This window comes from Callospermophilus lateralis, chromosome 3 (genome assembly GCF_048772815.1).
Source record: "Callospermophilus lateralis isolate mCalLat2 chromosome 3, mCalLat2.hap1, whole genome shotgun sequence".
NCBI lineage: Eukaryota > Metazoa > Chordata > Mammalia > Rodentia > Sciuridae > Callospermophilus > Callospermophilus lateralis.
The window spans coordinates 171,796,934-171,814,826 of NC_135307.1; the positions used below are offsets into that span (position 1 = coordinate 171,796,934).

The 17,893-nt window shown below is 54.8% G+C and overlaps 1 gene segment (V, D, J or C); it reads left to right on the forward strand.

The window, feature by feature from the left end:
* Positions 1-3,513: 3,513 nt before the first annotated feature.
* LOC143394878 (Ig gamma chain C region-like) overlaps positions 3,514-17,893 on the forward strand; it is a 96,399-nt gene continuing 82,019 nt past the window's right edge. Inside the window, 1 exon segment of the C gene segment in view lies at positions 3,514-3,642. Coding sequence covers positions 3,514-3,642 — 129 coding nt within the window.

The window sequence follows — 17,893 nt, forward strand, 5'->3', positions numbered from 1 at the left end:
CCCACCTGCTCCCAGAGCCCCAGGTCTCCCTGCCTCCACCTGCCGGGCTTTGTCCCAGATCGCCTTTGTCAATGCAAAACTGTGTCTCCCCCTCTTCAGCGGCACCCCCTCAGGGTGCTGTCCAGCTCCTTAGCCAGGACTTCACCAAGACCTCTATGTCACCAGGTTCTCCCCCACGTTCACCGCTCTTGCCACATCAGCCCAGCCAACTCCTACTCATCCGTCAAAACCCAGCTCTCGAGGGTCTCCCCTAAGAAGCCTTTTCTGATCAGCTCCCTTCTCTGGGTTTGGGGCCCCTTTGGGCTTCTGCAGCCCACTCCTGCCCCCTCCCCAAGTACCTGTTCCCAGGAATTCTTCAGATGTTTATCTGTTTCCCGTTGGACTGTGGACTCCAGGATGGGGCTGGGACTGCCGGTTCTGGAGCCTCCACCCGGGTTCAGACCCTGGCTCTGCCATTGCCCAGCTGGGCAACATCGTACGAGGGACCTTAAACACCTTGTGCCTCAGTGTTCTCATCTGTACAATGGGAAGTGTAATGTGACCTTCGGCACGGAGCTGTGTAGAGGAACCTGAAGCACTCTGACCCAGCCCGTAATGGGTGCTAACTAAACGGTAGTTTATATGGTCACCTCTAGATCTCACACGGGCAGCTCATCTGTGGGTCTCTTCACCTGACAAATAAAAAGCCAGCTCTTTTTAGATTGAACTTGTCTCTTAACCAAGGGCTCTCAAGCCTAGAATCAAGTAGCACCATGTGGAAAAGACACAGCAGGTCTGGGAGGGCCTGGACTGAGAGTCCAGGAACCCCCTGCACCCTATTCGGATGCACCCTGTTCTGAACTCAGCCGCTGCTCCAAGTGGGTGGGGTGGTAAATGAGAATTTGATGTGAAAACTCTGCTCCTGGGACAGCCCTTCTGAAACCCTCTGGGGGCGGGGGTGGTTTGGAAAGTGGCAGATTTGGCAAGGCCCCGCCTCTGGGGCCAGGGCCTGGGTTAGCCCTGCTCCCCTCTTGGGGGAAGCGGCGTCCACCCCTGGGCCTCTCTCTTTCTGAGAAGTGCAGGTTCCACAGGCCCCCCATCTGCTGGGAGGGTTGGGTGATCCCCCTGGGGTGGGCCTGAGACCTAGTGTGCGCTCGGCAGGCGCCAGTGGCCATTACCTTCGCCCCGCGGCCGTTTGTCTTCCAGGGCCGCACTCCCTGAGCGTTTTATTTTCTGTTGATGGATTCCAGCTCATGTTCCGGGTCTGCACCTGCATACAAATGCCACGAGGACCGGCCCACCCCGGGATCTGTCCTCGCCTGCTCTTTGCTGAGCACCAGGCCGAGGGCTCCCAGCAGGGCTCGGAAGTCCAAGGGCCTCCCGTGAGGCTGGGACCACCATGGCCGGCCAGCCTCCCTGGTCGTGGCCGGAAGCAGCCAGGCTGCAGGACCCCTTGAGAGAGGGGATCCCCGTGAGAGAGTGGCTGCTGGGAGGGCTTCAGGGACCTTGGGAGCCACGGGGACAATCGGTAGCTGTTTGGGGGAATGAGGTTGGCAGGGCCCTGGCCCTGGGCACTGAGCCCCTGCTAGGCCCTGCCAAGCCTGGGCCTGGCTTCCCGCTGCCTGTCAGCTCCGGGCACTGGCAAGGAGGCCCAGGGAAACTCTCTGCCTCCTCTCCAGAGTCTTCCCTGTGGCCAAGGAGGCCTAGGCGATGACCCAGGCAAAGATGGCAGCTTTGCCTGGACAGGGACAGGCTCCGCCTGGGCCCCGTCATCTGCCAGGCGAGGGGCAGAATGTTTGGAACTAGAGCCTGCCACCAGAAGCACTGGGAAATGGGGCACCTTCTCCACGGGCCATGGAGAAGCACAGGTTTGGCCTCGGCCCCTGTGTGCTTGTTAGTTACCTCCCTCCCAGTGGTTGGTCCTAGTCAAAGCCGTTGAGCAAGGACAGGACGGCAAAAGACCCTGAAGCCAGGGTGGTTGGAGGAGAGGCATGGAAAAGGAGGCAAAACCAGGATGCCAGAGACCTGAAACTCCTCACATCTTTTCCACTGTACAGTTGGGAAATGTAGTTCAGAGAGGTTAGACAGATTGCCTGAGGCCACACAGCTTGGCAATTGGAAGCACCTGTCTGAACACTTGCTCGTTGCCATGTCGGAGCTTTACCACATGTTGCCAAATTGCTTCCTTGTGAGGTGCAGGTGGCATCCTGTCATGGGTAACATGGGATCCTTGGATGCTGGTTGTATTCCCTGCTGGTGTCAGCACACTCAGCAGGGCCATGAACCGGGCACCCAGGAGGTGGGCCATCTCTAGGGACCTTCCTAGAGATCTGAGTCTGATAGGCCTGGGTTCCGACCCTCAATCGGCACCGCTTTCCTGGGCCTTGCTTTGGTAATGTGCATGCTGGGGCTAACTCTACCTGCCCCGGGTGGCCTGGGGGTGGCCTGGTGGGGGCAAGGAGCCCACCCAAGAAGAGGCTGAGTGATTAGAAAGCTTTTATCCCCTGCCAACACCCACCCCCCCAGGCCTCTGAAGAGGTCCTCACACCTCACAGTGCCCTTCCCTGGGTGTGTGCTCAGGAGAAAGTGGCCCTCCCCAGGGGGCTGCTCTGCAAGGGGACCACCCTTGGGGCACGGCTGCTGCCAACTCGTACAATGGGAACTGTTGGCATCCTCCTGTCGTCCCCTGCCGGGGGCTCTCTGCTTTTCCTTGGTGGCATCCATCAGGCTTGTAATTGCTTGTTTAGCATCTGTCTGCTTCTCTGGGCTGTGCTCTCTCATTCTCGGCTGGCCTTGTTCATGGCTGGGTCCCCAGCACCAAGCAGCCTGCCTGGGGCGTAATAAATGTTTGTTGGGAAAACAAACTAACAGCCAGGCTGGCAGGATGAACACGGATGCTCTTCGGAGCAGCTGGACCCAGGTTCCAACAAGGCTCCTCGGCCACTCACTGCTTGTGCGAACTTGGGCAAGTCACAAGTGTTCTCTGGAGGATCAGGCGGGTTAGGAGGTGAGGCGGGGCCCCGAGGACCACAAGGGAGTAGCCCGCTAGAGGAACCTGGGGATCGGATTCTCCATAGAGAGATGGCGTGAGCCAAGAGGAGGAGGCAGGCAAGTCCTCAGCTTGTCCGGGGGACCCTGATGTCCTAGGCCACCTGTGCTCATTGTGCACCATGGTGCATGGTGTGTTTGAAAGTGTTTGGGTGTGATGTGTGCCTGAGGGGAGTGAGGTGTGTGTGAGACCTCACCTGATGCCACTTGGGGTGGGTGACAGGCAGATCCCACCCCAGGGTCCCTCTGCAGCCCATGCCCTGGAGGCCTGGGAGAGAGGAAGCGCATCTTCAGAGGGATCCGCACCCTGGCACTGCCCATGGAGTAACCAGGAGCCATCGCTCCCCGGCCTCCTTCCCTTCCTGGCGGGGGAGCTGCGGCTGCAGGCGGGCAGCCTGTCCGTCCCGGGGGCCAGGGGGCGCAGGGGGTGCAGGGGGCGCAGGGGGCGCGCGGCAGCCCGCTAGGACCTGGTGGGGACGCGTGTGCATGTGGGCGTGGGCGTGCGTGTGCACCCCGCGCCGCCGAGAGAGGGAATTCTATCGTGGAAATCGTTCGCTGGCCCTCGGTGGCCCAGGGTCGCGCAGCAAGCTGGCACTAGAATATTTCGAGCTCGCGGTAATGAAAGCAAACGGCAATTTGGCGCGTCTTCAGGCTTGAAAGCCGCAGCGCGCCGTTCAGTCATCAGCGGCCCTTATTTCCCACCGCTAATGGGGCTGCGGCTCCCAGGCCGGTGAGGGAGACGAGGGCTCAGAGAGGTTAAGTGACTTGCCCAGCATCACATGGCGGGTAATGGGAGGGCAACGTCCGAGGCGGAGTCTGGCCTCTCCCCCTCCCCCAAGGCCAGGCGGCTCCCCGGAATGGAGCTTCTCGGAGCCTTTCCTGATCGCCGGTTTCCATAGCAGCAGGGCCATTCCTGCACAATGGATCCCCCATCTTCCCTGGGCTTCCAGGCTGTGGGGGGCTGCAGGGGTGGGGGACGCCCATCTTGGGGGACTGCCTGCCTGGGTGCAGCAGGGGAGGGGCGGGACACGCCATTTGGACCCTCTTCCAGAAGGGTCACCCTTGTTCAGGTCTGTTCAGGAGCCGGTGGAGAGGATGAAATACAAAACCATCAGGACGCAGAATGGGAAAGACAGACAAAAGAAATTACACAGAAGCCAAGGCAGGAAATAAAAAAAAAATAAAAAAAAAAAGAAATGTGTTTGTTTTCTAGACAAAAGAATTTCATCCTGACAACCTTGGGAGGTAGATTTTGTTTGCCCCCATTTCATAGCTGAAGAAACTGAGGGCAAATGTGACCTTGCCAAGGCCCCGCCAGTCTCACCTGGGAGGTGGGCCCCACACGGGGGAGGGGAGCGGTCAAGAATTCTGGCCCATTCCCTGTCCTGGCCCTGGACTGAGTGGAAACCAGGACCCCACACGGAGTGAGCTCCCCAGGAGAATTTTCTAGAGAGCAAAGTTTGAGAGGGTCACTGACAGGATGGCTGCCCCGTGCTCGGCTGAAGTTCAGGCAGCAGAGCCAGGATTTAGGACCCAGAAGGGAACAAGAACGAGAGGAAAGTGACAAAGAGAAGCTTTTCAAAGCAAGACAGATATGCCTCAGAAGAGGTGGCAGTGAGCAAGAGAAATAAGCAAGCCCGCGACACACGCAGAGCCGTTCGCAGAGCTGAGAGAAGGGTAATCGGGTGGCATTAGAGAGAGCTTTTAGTGACTGTGGATTGCCTGTCACTCCGCACACTCCCTCACTGTATGCTCACAAGAGCCCCATGAGGTAGGTCCTGTGGCTCCTAGTTTGTGGATGAGGAAACTGAGGCAGGGAGATCAAAGGGGCAGCCCCTCCCTCGATTTGAGCCCCAGAGGTCTGGCTTAGGAAGAGGTCAAGGTTTTAAGGCTGCCTCTGAGGCAGAAAATGCGAGGCTCAGATCTTGGCTCAAATCGTGGCTCTACCACTTCCTACCTGGGTGGCTCTGGGAGCCTTTCTTTTTTTGTGGTTTATTTTTTTGAGGGTGGGACAGGTACTGGGGATTGAACTCAGGGGCACTCAACCACTGAGCCACCTCCCCAGCTCTATTTTGTATTTTAATTAGAGACAGGGTCTCACTGAGTTGCTTAGTGCCTTGCTAGGTTGCTGAGGCTGGCTTTGAACTCGCGATCCTCGTGCCTCAGCCTCCTGAGCCACTGGGATGACAGGCCAGCGCCACTGCGCCTGGCCCTGGGAGCTCTCAGTTTCCTCACCTGCAAAGTGGTGACATGAACGCTTATCTCAAAAGCTTCCTGAGAGGCCCGACTGAAGCGGTGTAAGAAAAGTGCCTAGAGACGGGCCCTGGCGTGCAACTCGGTATGGAGTGCTTGCCCTGCACGCATGAGGGCCTGGATTTGATTTCTAGCACCATGGGGGAAAATGAGAAGGGAAAACATGAAAAGAAAAGCACAGACAGCAGGCCCTGGTGCTAGTGAGGGCTTTTCTGGTCCAGGGGACAGGGATGTTCCTCCCCAATGGTCTTTTCCCTGAACTCAGTGAGTCCAGCTCCTCTCTGAGCCCAGAGCAAACCTACTAAACACAGAATCATCCATGTGACAGAAACAATGACCTAGCTCATGTCCCCACCTGCTGCTATAGGCCACCTGGCTCCTGGGAACCTCACAGGTTCTGTCCGGAATCCCCAACCTGAGATGGCTAGAGTTCACGCCCCCGTCTGCTCGGCCCAGGTGCTCCAGAGGCTCAGAGAAGCACCACCGGATCCACTGGGCTCCTGCCAGGCACCCTCTGGGTACCTGAGTTACATCCCACTGCAGCTGAGACGCAGGAGCCCCGGACCTGCCCCGTTCACCCTCCAGGAAGAATGAGCCGTCCCCATTGCAAGATCAGAAACAGAGGCTCAGAGAGGTAAAGTGACAGACAGGTCCCTGGCCACACATCTGGGAAAGATCAGGACCTGCATCTGCCTCTGGCTATGCTCTGGTTGCCTCTGATAGGCATTGGCTAAGCCCCTGCTGTATACCAGGCCTTGGTGATCCATGAAGCATGGTCATTTCCTGCATCCTCCTGCAGGCTGGGAAAGCAGAGGAGGGACCCATGTCCTTCCCGTGTGGACGATGGGTGTTGTGCCCGCAGATAATGCTTACTGGACGTGCCAAGTGTACTCCCAAGGGATTTCTTCTTGGACCCCACCTGCTGCCCTGTAGGCAGGTGTGAAAATCAGCCACTTGTGGTCCAGCCTCTGTTCTCCAGTGAACGTGGGTGGTCTTGGGGAGGTTAAGAAACGAGCCCTGTGAGCAGCAGTCTCTCTCCAGTGTTGTTGGGCAGTCTTGTGACAACTCAAAATGCTGACGTTCATCAGCCCTCTTTTCACACGATGCTGAGATAGGTTCTTAATGGTCTGTTATTATGGTCACTCCCGTTTTACAGATAAGGAACACTGAGGCACAGAGACTCTAAGGGGAAGGCTTGAACCCTGCACTCGAGTGCCCAGACTTGTCTCTTAGCTGCTTCTTAGTTCTCTGGGAAGGGAGGGATGAGGGCTGGACTGGGCCCAGGACTGGCTCCTGAGAGGGGGATGAGGTCTAGACTGATGGCAAGCTCAGGGGTGTGGCAGGCCAGCCAGTGTGGCTGGGGGAGGCTGAGCAGGGCTGGAGGGCGGGGGCAGCCAGAGACAGAGCCATCTGCAGAGGCGCACGTACCACTCTGAGCCGAACCCGCCCAGCCGAGGAGCCAGCTGCAATCTCATCTTGTCACCCAGGTTACGCTCTGTTAGTAAAATCAGAGTGAGGTCACGCCCCCTCCTGCTCTCAGAGCACTCTGGAGGCTCCCATGGCATGCAGAGGAAAAGCCAGAATCCTGAGAGTGGCCTGCGAGGCCCTGCCCTGGCTGACCCCTGGCTACTCTCTGGCTCTGCCGGCAGCCATCTCCCCCCGGCTCACTCAGCCCGAGCAGCCCGATTGTGGAACATGCCAGGCACGCTCATGCCCCTTCTGCCTGCAAAGGTCTCTGAAATACCTGTGCGGTTCCCTCACTTGCCAGATCTTTTTATAGACAGGCCTGGCCTGACCATCCTGTTTAAAATTGCAGCACCCCCACCCCGTCCTCCCACACCTCCCCTTCCCCTCTCTGGGTTTAATTATTACTCTTTCCTAGCACTTACCGCCATCTGAGATGCTTTGTGTTTTACTTGCTTATTTGTTTGGTGTCTGGCGGTCCCTGGAATAATGTCGGCTCCAGCAGAGCTGGGAGTTTTGTCTGTTTCTTTTTTTTTTTTTTTTTCACCGCTGCATCCCCAGAACCTAGAACGGTACTGGCACATAGTAGGTGCCCAAGAAAAGTGGATGTCACATAGATAAAAATGACAACGATGGTCTCATCTCACCATCGCCATCACTCTGCAAGTCATTTCCTCCACGTTGCAGATTTTGGAAACTGAGGCTCAGAGAAGGAAGGCCAAGGGCTGACCCAAGTTCACGTAGCTAAGGAGGCATGGTGGGTAAGCCAGTCCAGCAGTTCAGCAGAGGGTCATAGGAGATGACTGATCCCTTACAGGGCTGATGGGCTGGCCCAGGCCACTGACCACAGTCCCAGGCCCTGGTGGAGGAGAAGAGAGAAGCGTAGCTCTGTCACAGGTGATGGCCTTGGACTGGAGGCTTCAGACACTGTTATAGGTTGCATTATATTCCCTATCCCCCCCCCCAAAAAAAAAATTCCTATGCTGAAGTCCTAACTCCCAGTAATCTCAGAACGTGACTGTATGAGGAGCAGGGTCTTTAAAGAGGTGATTAAGTTAAAATGAGGTCATGAGGATGGGCCTCGATCAATATGACGATTAAGAGGAGATTAGGAAACAGACCCAGCTGACCTCAGGACACGGGGAGAAGACGGCCATCCACAAGCCCAGGAGAGAGGTCTCAGGAGGAACCAGCCCTGCTGACCCCTGGGTCTTGGACTTGTATCTCCCAGAGAGGCTTCTGTGGTTGAAGTCAGTAACCACAGACCCATGAGCCGCTCTGATCCTTAAACAATGTGCAAGGTGAGTGTTGAGACTGCTCCATTTTACAGCCTCAGAGAGAGGAAGCGGCTCGTTCGGGGTGAATGGTTCTGAGCTGCACTGAATGCAAAGCCAGGAGCTGCTGTCCAGCAGGGGAGACGGGCTGTCTGGGCAAAATCCGTCCAGCTGCACCATCTGTCTGTCCCGTGGTCAGGCAAGGGCTCTGTGAGCTCAGAGGACCCAGGGCGAACAGCCAGGCATCTGGGGAGGCAGAGTGTTTGGGTCTTGAAGAGGGAGTACAGTTTCATGGAGGGCAGTGGTGTGGCAGGATTTGAGGTAGTGGCTGTTCAGGGGTGTGGAGAACGGGGGTTCTCATGGATGTGTGGGTTGGTCAGTGGATCAGAGTGCAAGGACAGAGCACAAACAGGGACCTGGAGAGAGAGGGGAAGGGCCAGCAGGTGCCAGAATAATTGTAGGTGGGAGGTCACCTTGGGAGAGTGGTTTCTAAGTTTGGAATCTCAGAACCAACGTAAAAATCACAGAGCCCCCCAAAGAGTTTTTGTTTATCAGTTTATCTGTTGATAATTACCACATTAGACATTAAAACAGAGACTTTTTGTTTTGGTTTCCAAAGTTTATTAAAAAAAAATCAAAGAATAGAAAAATACATATGTCAACTTTAGCTTCTACACTGTGGTCCACACACAAAAGGAAATTGAAACATGATATCTTTTTGTAAACCTGCAGAGCAGGACCACAGGGGTGGCCAGACCAATTCATCTGGTTCACCATGATGGGAACGGCGGACGTGGTAACTGTGTCTCCAGACAGTTAAAATGTGCACCTACGGGACACTCACAGCGTCCCTTCCTGGTTTCCTTATTATAGGTTTATAGTCATACTGGGAATGCCTAGAGATCAGTACAGACCTATAGATCAGTGTTTATAAACATTCTCTATCAATAGGTTCACCATTTAAATATTTTTAAATATTCTGGGTGATTCTGATGGTCACAAGCTGCAGACTGCGTGCTGCTGTTCTGGAACGGCTGCTGGATACTGCCACGGCAGGTGGCGGTGCTGACCACAGGGCCGACCCAGACACGGGGAGCTGGCCCTAGCTGGGTGTCCACTGCGGTCAGACATCGATCTAGAAGTCCCCACAGCCACACATCCATCAGATGTCATGGCCATTAGCTTCTTGCATTGATATTCAAAGACTATCCTAGTGTTTAGCAGGACCAGAGATCCCACTTTAAAAACAGGAAGTCAGAGCGCCCACAGGACGCAAACCAACCCCAGAACTCGGGGTTCGGCAGAGTGGATATAAGCTTGTTCAGAAAAGGGTAACAAAGGGAGTGGTGGTGGCAGAATACACTTGCCTAGTCATTATACCTGCAGGCTTCTGATGGCAACAGCAGCCGCTCGGGGCCACCCTGCCCTGGGCTCCCCACAATTCACTAGGTAACCCCCCACGGTGGCATGCTAGTGGCACAGGTGCTTCTCAGATATTTTCTTTTTTTTTTTTTTGATACTGGGGATTGAACTCAGGGGCACCCAACCACTGAGCCACACCCCCAGCCCTATTTTGTATTTTATTTAGAGACAGGGTCTCACTGAGTTTCTTACTGCCTCAATTTTGCTGAGGCTGGCTTTGAACTCATGATCCTCCTGCCTCAGCCTCCAGAGCTACTGGATTACAGGCGTGTGCCTCCGGGCCCAGCTTCGGTATTTACTCCTAGCAGAACCAATGCCTGCTGCTATGCAGACTCCTCCACTGAACCAACGGAGTTCCTCGCTCCACATTCCTAAAGCCGGGTGCCATTGTCTGTAATGACATCCGCCAGACCCGCCAGCACAGGCCATGCCACTGAAACCCACTGAAGCATTTCCACAGTCACGTTTGTCTTAAGATGTTAAAATGTGGCAACCTTTTCTCTCCTTAGAAGGCTGTACTTCTGGCACTTTAAGTGCTGGGTTTGTCGTCTAGTTTAAAAGAACCAAAAGCAAAATGTTGGGACTCATGGTCAGAGCAGGCAGCGCCTGGGGCCCCAGGGAAGGGCCGTGGGGTGCTGCTCAGAGGCCCCGAGCTGGCTCTCCAGGAAACCCGTCCAGGCTGCTGGGCGCCTTCCCTTGTGTCTGACAAAAAGACATAAAAGTAAAACCCCAAGCCCCTGTTACGGTGTTGGTAAGGATGCTCACCAGACAACCGCCAACGCCATGAACTCAACTTAGAAAACGCAACCTGGGAAGGGATCTAAGCTTGTTTTTAAAAATCCTCTCTTCCCTTAAATAGAGCATGCGAAAATGTGAAATTAAATAAAAAATATCTGAGTTATCGCATAAATCATAAGTTTTCAATATTGGCATTAGAAAAGCAGTCCTGAAGTTTCAACAAAACACAAGGGCAGTAAAGCAATGCCCCCCAACCCCAACTGCTGCCGGAGACCAGGTCCCTGCAGTCCTGAGCTGACTGCTGGGTTGGGAGGGGGCTCCTGGGAAGGCAGAGCTCACCCATCTCCTGCGATGCTCCCAGAAGCCACAGGATCTAAAACAGAGATATTGTAAAAACACACTCCTCTAGTTATCCAAGAAACTTGGAGCAGTGGCACATGCCTGTAATCCCAGCGGATGCTGAGGAGGCTGAGGCAGGAGGATCTCAAGTTCAAGGCCAGCTCCAGCAATTTAGTGAGACCCTATCTCAAAATAAAAAATAAAAAGAACTGGGAATGTAGCCCAGGGATGGATCACCCCTGAGTTCAATCCCCAGTACCAGAAAAAAAAAATCGAGGTAATGAGGTCAGGGGTTGGGGGTGTGACCCAGTTACACTGCACTTGCCTGCTAGGCCCTGGGTTGTATTCCTATTGTTTATTACTACAAAGGAAGAAACATTTAAAAAAGCAAAGAAGTCATCTTCCCAACACTGGCTAGTATGAGTATTGTTGCTGTTATCCCATTTTATAGATGAGAAAACTGAGGCTCAGAGACACTAAGTGGTCTGAAGCCTTATAGCTAATAAGTGAGCAGAGTTGGGGTTTGAACGCAGGCATTTGGGCTTCAGAGCTCAGGCAGTGGACCACTGCGTTATGTCCCTTGGACACAGTGCAGCCTCCTCCATCCCCGTTCCTGGTGTGGGGCTTGGACGTTCTCCTGGGAGCTTTGGCCTCAATCCCTGGAGCCTGTCTGGAGGCAGAGGGTGGCACAGGGTGCAAGGAGTTAAACTTCCCTGAGACGAGACTTGGAACCGTGAGAGGGATGCTTTACCCTGGAGGCGCACACACCAGGTCCCACCTCCACCTCCACACCCAGGCAGGGGTGAGAAGTCTGCTCTCACAGCCTCAGACTCTGAAATGTTATTTCCTGAAGTGTCTCCTCACCCCTGCCACAGCCCAGAGCCTCTGGAATGGGGCCTTCTTTGGAGAGGCAACTGGTTCCCCGACTTCCCCCGGCACAGAGTCTGAGACCAGCGAGGGATCAGGGGCTTGGGGTAGGATGAGCCCTGGCTGGCACCCGCCCTCCCTCTGCGCCTTGCCCAGCCGCCTGTCTTCATTCAGCTCCTTTTAGCTGTAGGGACACTTAGGGAGAACCTTCCAAGTGCCGTGAAGCGTCACAATCAGAACGTCGCATCAGGTCATTTTGTAAATGCAATCCATGAATGCTTACTGAACATTTGTTATGGGCCTGACACTTAACTAGATCCGGGACGCAGTCCAGAGCGGGAAGACAGATAAGGTCCACCTCTCGGGAAGCTTAGATCCGCATGGAGGAGAAAGATGAGAGCCATAGTAACGGCCTCAAGCACAGGGGGTCTGGGCCAGCTCAGACTGGGAGCCCAGGGGATATTTGTGGCCTGATGACAAGCTGCGACAGGCCAGGTGCTCTCAGGTAGCTGTCCACGTTGTCCCCCGGCTGTATTAGTCAAAGCAGGAGAACCGCTGTCACCAACAGCTTCCCGGTCTCCGCGGCCCAACACAGTCGGTGTATGTTTATCAGCATTTCGCAGTTTGGTGACCCGTGGTCAGCTCCTCAGGGTCACTCAGAGGCTCGGGGCTCTCCGGTGGCTGTGACATACTTTGGGGTTGTGAGTTCTTGGGCGGATCTTCTGTATTCTGTACAAGAGGACAGAAAAAGTCACTGCACGGAAGACCACGGGGCATTGGGGCTTCAGAGCTCAGACAGTGGACCACTGCGTTGTGTCACTTGGACACAGTGCAGCCTCCTCCGTCCCCATCCCTGGTGTGTTCTCGGGCAGGCAGACCGAAGGCACGCACGGCCAGCTCACCTGCTCTGTGTGGGGGGACTTGGTGTCAGCACCCTCGATGCTCCCAGATAAACTCAGTGTTGGAGGAGGTGGTCGCCTTGGGAGGGGATGTGGACTCTGGATGGCCACCAACTTCTAACCAGTAGATTTCCACTGCAATGGGGGGCGGGGGTTGAGGATTCTTTCACCTTCAATGGACAAACAAACAAACAAACATACAAAAACACCCAACTCAAACTACTTAAGAAAAAAAAAAATGGGGCCGAGTGCCTCTGGTCTAGGAGGCAGTTTCAGGGATGGTGGGGTAAAGGGACACACTCTCTTCTTGGCTTTATCTTCCCAGCTTGCGGCAAGGAAGGTGGCCATTAGCAGACGGACCCACACTCGGGAGCCCCAGGATCAGCCAGCCTGGCAGGAGAGGGCTTCTTCCTCCTGTCTATCCTGCACCGTGTGAATGTCCACCCATTAACCCCAGAAAAATCACTTCTGTCCTGCGTGGGACCCATGACCACTCTTGCTTGGGGGCCCTTCATGGAAGCCCCCGTGAGATCAGAGCTCAGAGCACACCCTCAAGGCCACCCTGGGGACTTGACTGGCCCTTTCCAACAGCCTGGGGCCCGTCACACCGTCCCCTGTGTCAAAGGGGACTGGACACCTGAGGAAAATGGGTGGCTTGTGTCTTCATCCGTGGCCTGTGTTCAGAGCCAGGTGTGGACCGCGAGATTGTGCGTGTCAACGTCTAGGTCCCCTTCCTCCCCCACTTAGGTTCAGAGACTGTAGGAGACCCAGGAGGCAGGAGACGGAGAGGAAAATGTCAGCTTACTGCAGATGAAGCTGTTCAGAGGATGCGCTCTGGCAGGCGGGCAGAGGGACCTGCTGGCGGCGATCCTCGGAATAACAGCCCTCAGGCTCCAATCAGGGGGTCCCTCTCCTGGGGTCCCATGTGACAGAGGGACCCCAGGGCAGAGTGTGCCTTCACAGGCGCTGGCCAGGGCCCGCAGCTAGACCCAGAGCTCAGCTCTCCCTCCCCACTCTCCAGAGAGCAGCGTAGGACTGTGCCTCTGATGGAGCCCCCTCCCCACCCCACCTCTTCCCAAATGCGCTGGGTGGGCAGGGAGACCCTGGGAAGTGCCAGCAAGTGTCACCTGAGGGTGGGGAGCTCCTGGCTTCTTGAGGAAGCTGGTGAGATGCGCCGTGGGCAGGAGTCAGAGAGAAGCAGGCTTGTTTCCCTTTCAAACAATGCAGTCCGCTGCGACCACTTTAAAAAAAAAAAGAATTGTAACCTGGCGGCCACCCTGAGTCCCACCATCTAGTGCTCACTCTCGTTACGTGTTGGTGTAGATCCCTCGGGCCTTTGCGAACGTGTGTTTCTCAACAAAATTAGAATCATGCTTTATGCATATTTTTTTATCTGGCTTTCTCCAACGTTCTATATAAAGCACTCCAGCATGGCCACCAGGCTGGGGGCGGCACGAGGGTAGGAACCGTGTCCGCCTGATAAACACCGTGTCTCTGGGGCCGAGTATGTGTGTCGTGTGCAAATCGTACCTCCGAAGATGACATTCGCCGGTGATATTGACTGGGTGACTTCCAGACACCACCGGGCATCATTTAATGACGTCCACGTGACAAGCAGATAAAACAGGGCCTTCTGTGAACTGCGTCTTCCAGAAGGGGAAGCTGAGGCCAAGAGAGTGAAGTGACCCAAGGTCACCCTCAGTGTCCATCTCCGCGTGAACTTGACCTTGTAGGCACGTTTTCCCACTCGACACATTTCCTTGCCACGGTCCACTTTGAAGCAGAGACGGAGGGGACAATTCCACTCCCCTGAGACAGGGCTTCTGGCCTGGACAGTTGGGCCCACTTTGGGTGGGACCCTGGGGGCTGCACTTGGGTGGGCTGCCTGGACTTGGGTCCTTCCCACGGGGACCCCTGAGCAGCCTGGCCTTGGGCTACTTCACCTGGACAAATGTCCCTGACTTCCTGTACCAGCCAGGTGCCCGTGTGTGCACCCACCCAGGCCTCAGGGTCCCCCGTTAGGACCACTCACTATTGTCAGAATCCTGCGGGGCGATGCTCCTTACGCCCATCCCAATCCCTCGGTCTGTCTTTGCCGTCTTGGGCCATGTTGGTTCTGCGTCTGGCCCATGAGTCTGGGCGTGAGAGTTTGGCCCCTGGAGCCGGCCCCATTACCAACATAGCATGAAGCGGAACCTCCTGGGAGCGGCCTTCAGCCAGTCAATGCGGGAACCGGCGTTTCGATTCAGCCTCTCTGCTTGCTCGGGGCCTCTCGGAGGGGCCTCTCTGAGGCTCAGTAGATGCTAGTTCCCAGAGTCCCCCAGGGGGATTGAGGACCCGTCTCCTGGTGGTAACTGGCTTGCCCAGGAACATGTATCTGCTTGCTTCTTTCCTCCTCCCACATCAGCGTTTCCCGGAATCACCTCTAAACACACTTGGATCCTCGGCTCCGGCTGGCTTCCTAGGGGGCCCAAACTACAACTTCCACCCTCCTCTCTTGCCTGCATCCACTACCCATCTGAGACTCCCTCCTTGAAGGCCCTGACTCTACTCTCTCCTCTAATCTGACTTCCACACTTATCCACCTTTTAAGATATTCTGCTCACCCCACTACTTTGCTGATCTCCCCAGGCCTCCAAACTGAAGTCTTCAGCTCAGTATTCAGGGGTGCATATGTTTCCACCTCGTCAGGCTCTGGCATCCTCTTGAGGGTGCACGTGCCATACTCACCCCCCTCACACGGGCTGACTTTCACATGCTGCTCGACCTGCCTGGGGTACTTTTCTCTACCTTGTTTGCTCTGAAGAAGTCTTCTGCTAATCCAGCAAGACCTAACTCAAAATCCACCTCCTCTCTGAAGCCTTCGTAGATCACCTTAGGCAATGACAACTTCTGCCTTTTTATGCTCCATTTGTTAATTCTTTATCCCTTTTACCCAAGACTTCTTGTATTGCAATTATGTTTCTTGTTTTGTTTTATTTTTTTGGTACTGGGGATTGAACCCTGGGGCGCTCAACCCACTGAGTCATATCCCCAGCCCTTTTTATTTTTTATTTTGAGACAGGGTCTTGCTAAGTTGCTTAGGATCTCCTAAGTTGCTGAGGCTGGCCTCAAACTTGTGATGGATCCTCTTGCCTCAGCCTCCCAAGTCATGGGGATTATAGGCATGCGCCACTGCACCCAGCAGGATAGAGGTCCCAAACTCTCCTATCTACTCCAGACCTGGGAGCAAAAGAGGTTAGGGTAACACGGTGATACTCATGATCCTGAATCCACTGCTCAAAGCCCTGCTACCCAAAGTCAGGAGCTGTGTGGATTGGGTGGCAAGGGACACTTGGAAGTGAATGAATGAATTAGAATGAATGAGGGAGTCCAAGACTGAGAGTGTTCGTCAACTCTGGGCACAGACCTGCGTGGAGCTGGTGGATGGGGGGAGGAGAGAACGTGGGGACGCCAAGCCCGAGCCCAGAAAGTTGTTTTGCTTTGGAATATATTATTTTTGCAGGTTGCTATAGTTACCGCTGTGAAATTAAAAATTAAAACCTTGTGAAAGAGAGAGGGTTGACTGAGATGAGGCAGTTCCTTGACAGGCTGAGTTATTTATCTTTTCCCCATGTAACATCTGGTTATGTGCTTGCAAATTTATTTTTAATTCAGAGCTCTAAAAAGGATTTCGCGGTGGTGCGAGGTGCCCGGATGAACGGTTCGGGAGGGGAAGGTTAGCGGGTGGTATCCAGGGGTGATTGGAGACCGTCCCTCTTGTCCCCTGGCCCTTGCCCCTGCTTCTCAGGCAACCTCTAGGAACCAGAGGGTGGCTCGGGTGCGTCTGGACCCCCTGCCAATCAACTGGCAGCCGTAACCATGGTTCCCAGATGCAGAGCCAGGATGGAGCCTGTTATCTGGCTCCTGTGGTTTCCTGAGTAGGAGGACAGGAGTGGCTGGGTGGGGAGGCTTCACGTTGCCGGCCTTCCAGTCTGCGTCCTGACCTGTGTGACCCCGAGGGTCTCCCAGGATCCTCTTGGCCTCTGTAATTTGACCCCCAGAAAAGCAGTTGCTGTGGTTCAGTGAAGGCAATGCTACCTGGAGTTAAGAGATGTGGGACGTGGTCCAGCCAGCCAGTGCTTGCTGTGTGACTTTGGGATATCATCGTCCCTCTCTGGTCTCCATCCTTCTAATTCGTCAGGGAAATGTCGGAGTCTGTAAGGGGTCCCGCTGGACCTTTATTCCAGGGATCACTGGTGCCTATGTTTATGCTTCTGCCCCCAAACCCAAGGTGGCAGGTTGGGACCCCAGGTGGCCCTGTGGTCTCCCATCCCTTGCCAACTTCCCTCAGGCCTTGGCCTTGGCATTCCCTGTGCATGGGCCTCCCTTCCCCAGGTGTTCACAGGAGTCCCTTCTCTGCTCCAGCCGTCTCTGATTGGATGTCGCCTGGGCACCTGCTGATCTGAAATGACCCCCCCGCACCTGCCCGGAGTCCCTCCTAAGCCTGGCGTCCACTCATCGTCTTGTCACCGGTGTCCACGCACTTCAACGCCAGGGAGAGGAGGAGCGCAGGGCAGTAGTACCCTTTGAGAGAGGCCACATTCATACACCTTTTATTTCAGTCTAGGGTTATAATTATCCTATTTTACTATTAGCTGATGCTGTTCGTCTCTTACTGTGCCTAATTGACTCATCCAACGTTATCGTAGGTCTGTGTGGATAGGGAAAAGCAGGTGCCTATAACGTTTGGTGCTGCGTGAGGTTTCAGGCATCCATGGTGGGTCCTGGGCCCTGTCCCCTGGGGGTGAGGGGCACTGCCATAGTGGACATTTTGCCTACTGCCTGCCTGCCTGTCCTCGTCTGGGATGGAGATGCTGTAAGGACAGAGACTGTCCATGTTGGTCACAGTTGTGTCTCCTGTGCCCACAGCAGGGCCTGGTGCGACAGAGGACTGGGTAAGCGTTTGTCAAGTAGACACGTAACGGATGAGGGACAGAATCAACAAAAGGCTTGCTGGGGGCGATGGCACCCACCTGCAATCCCAGCCACTCAGGAGGCCGAGGCAGGAGGATCCCAAGTTCAAGGCCAGCCTGGGCAACGTAGCAAGACCCTGTCCCCAAATGAAAAATTAAAGAGCTTTGTGGTAGAGTGCTCCTTGGTTCAATCCCCGCTGCCAAGGAGAAAAAGAAAAAAAAAAGAAAAGAAAACATCTTTGGGTCCTTGCTGTACGCTAGATTGGGTTAGGGCAAGCTCCGTTAGGTTAGAACCAAGAGGGAAATGAGTTAGATAAAGAACTGTCAGCCTAGGAAAAATGAACGTCAAAGTCAGCTGTAAATGCACACTCCTCATGACGGCCTGAGTGTGTGTGCACGCACGTGTATATGTGTGTGTGTGTGTGGACATGGTGTGAGAGCCTGTTCTGAAATTATAATGATGACCCTCCAGCATAGGATGGTAGAAAGCAATTGTATGTGTGCAGCCAAATTCTCTATAACAGAAGTAACGATAACGGCTGTGTTGAGAACTTATTATACATCAGACACAGTGGGGTAGAGATGTTAGCTCTGATCTTTACAGAAGCCCAGTGAGATCGTTATTATTATTTTCACTGCTGATCCCCAGCGCCCA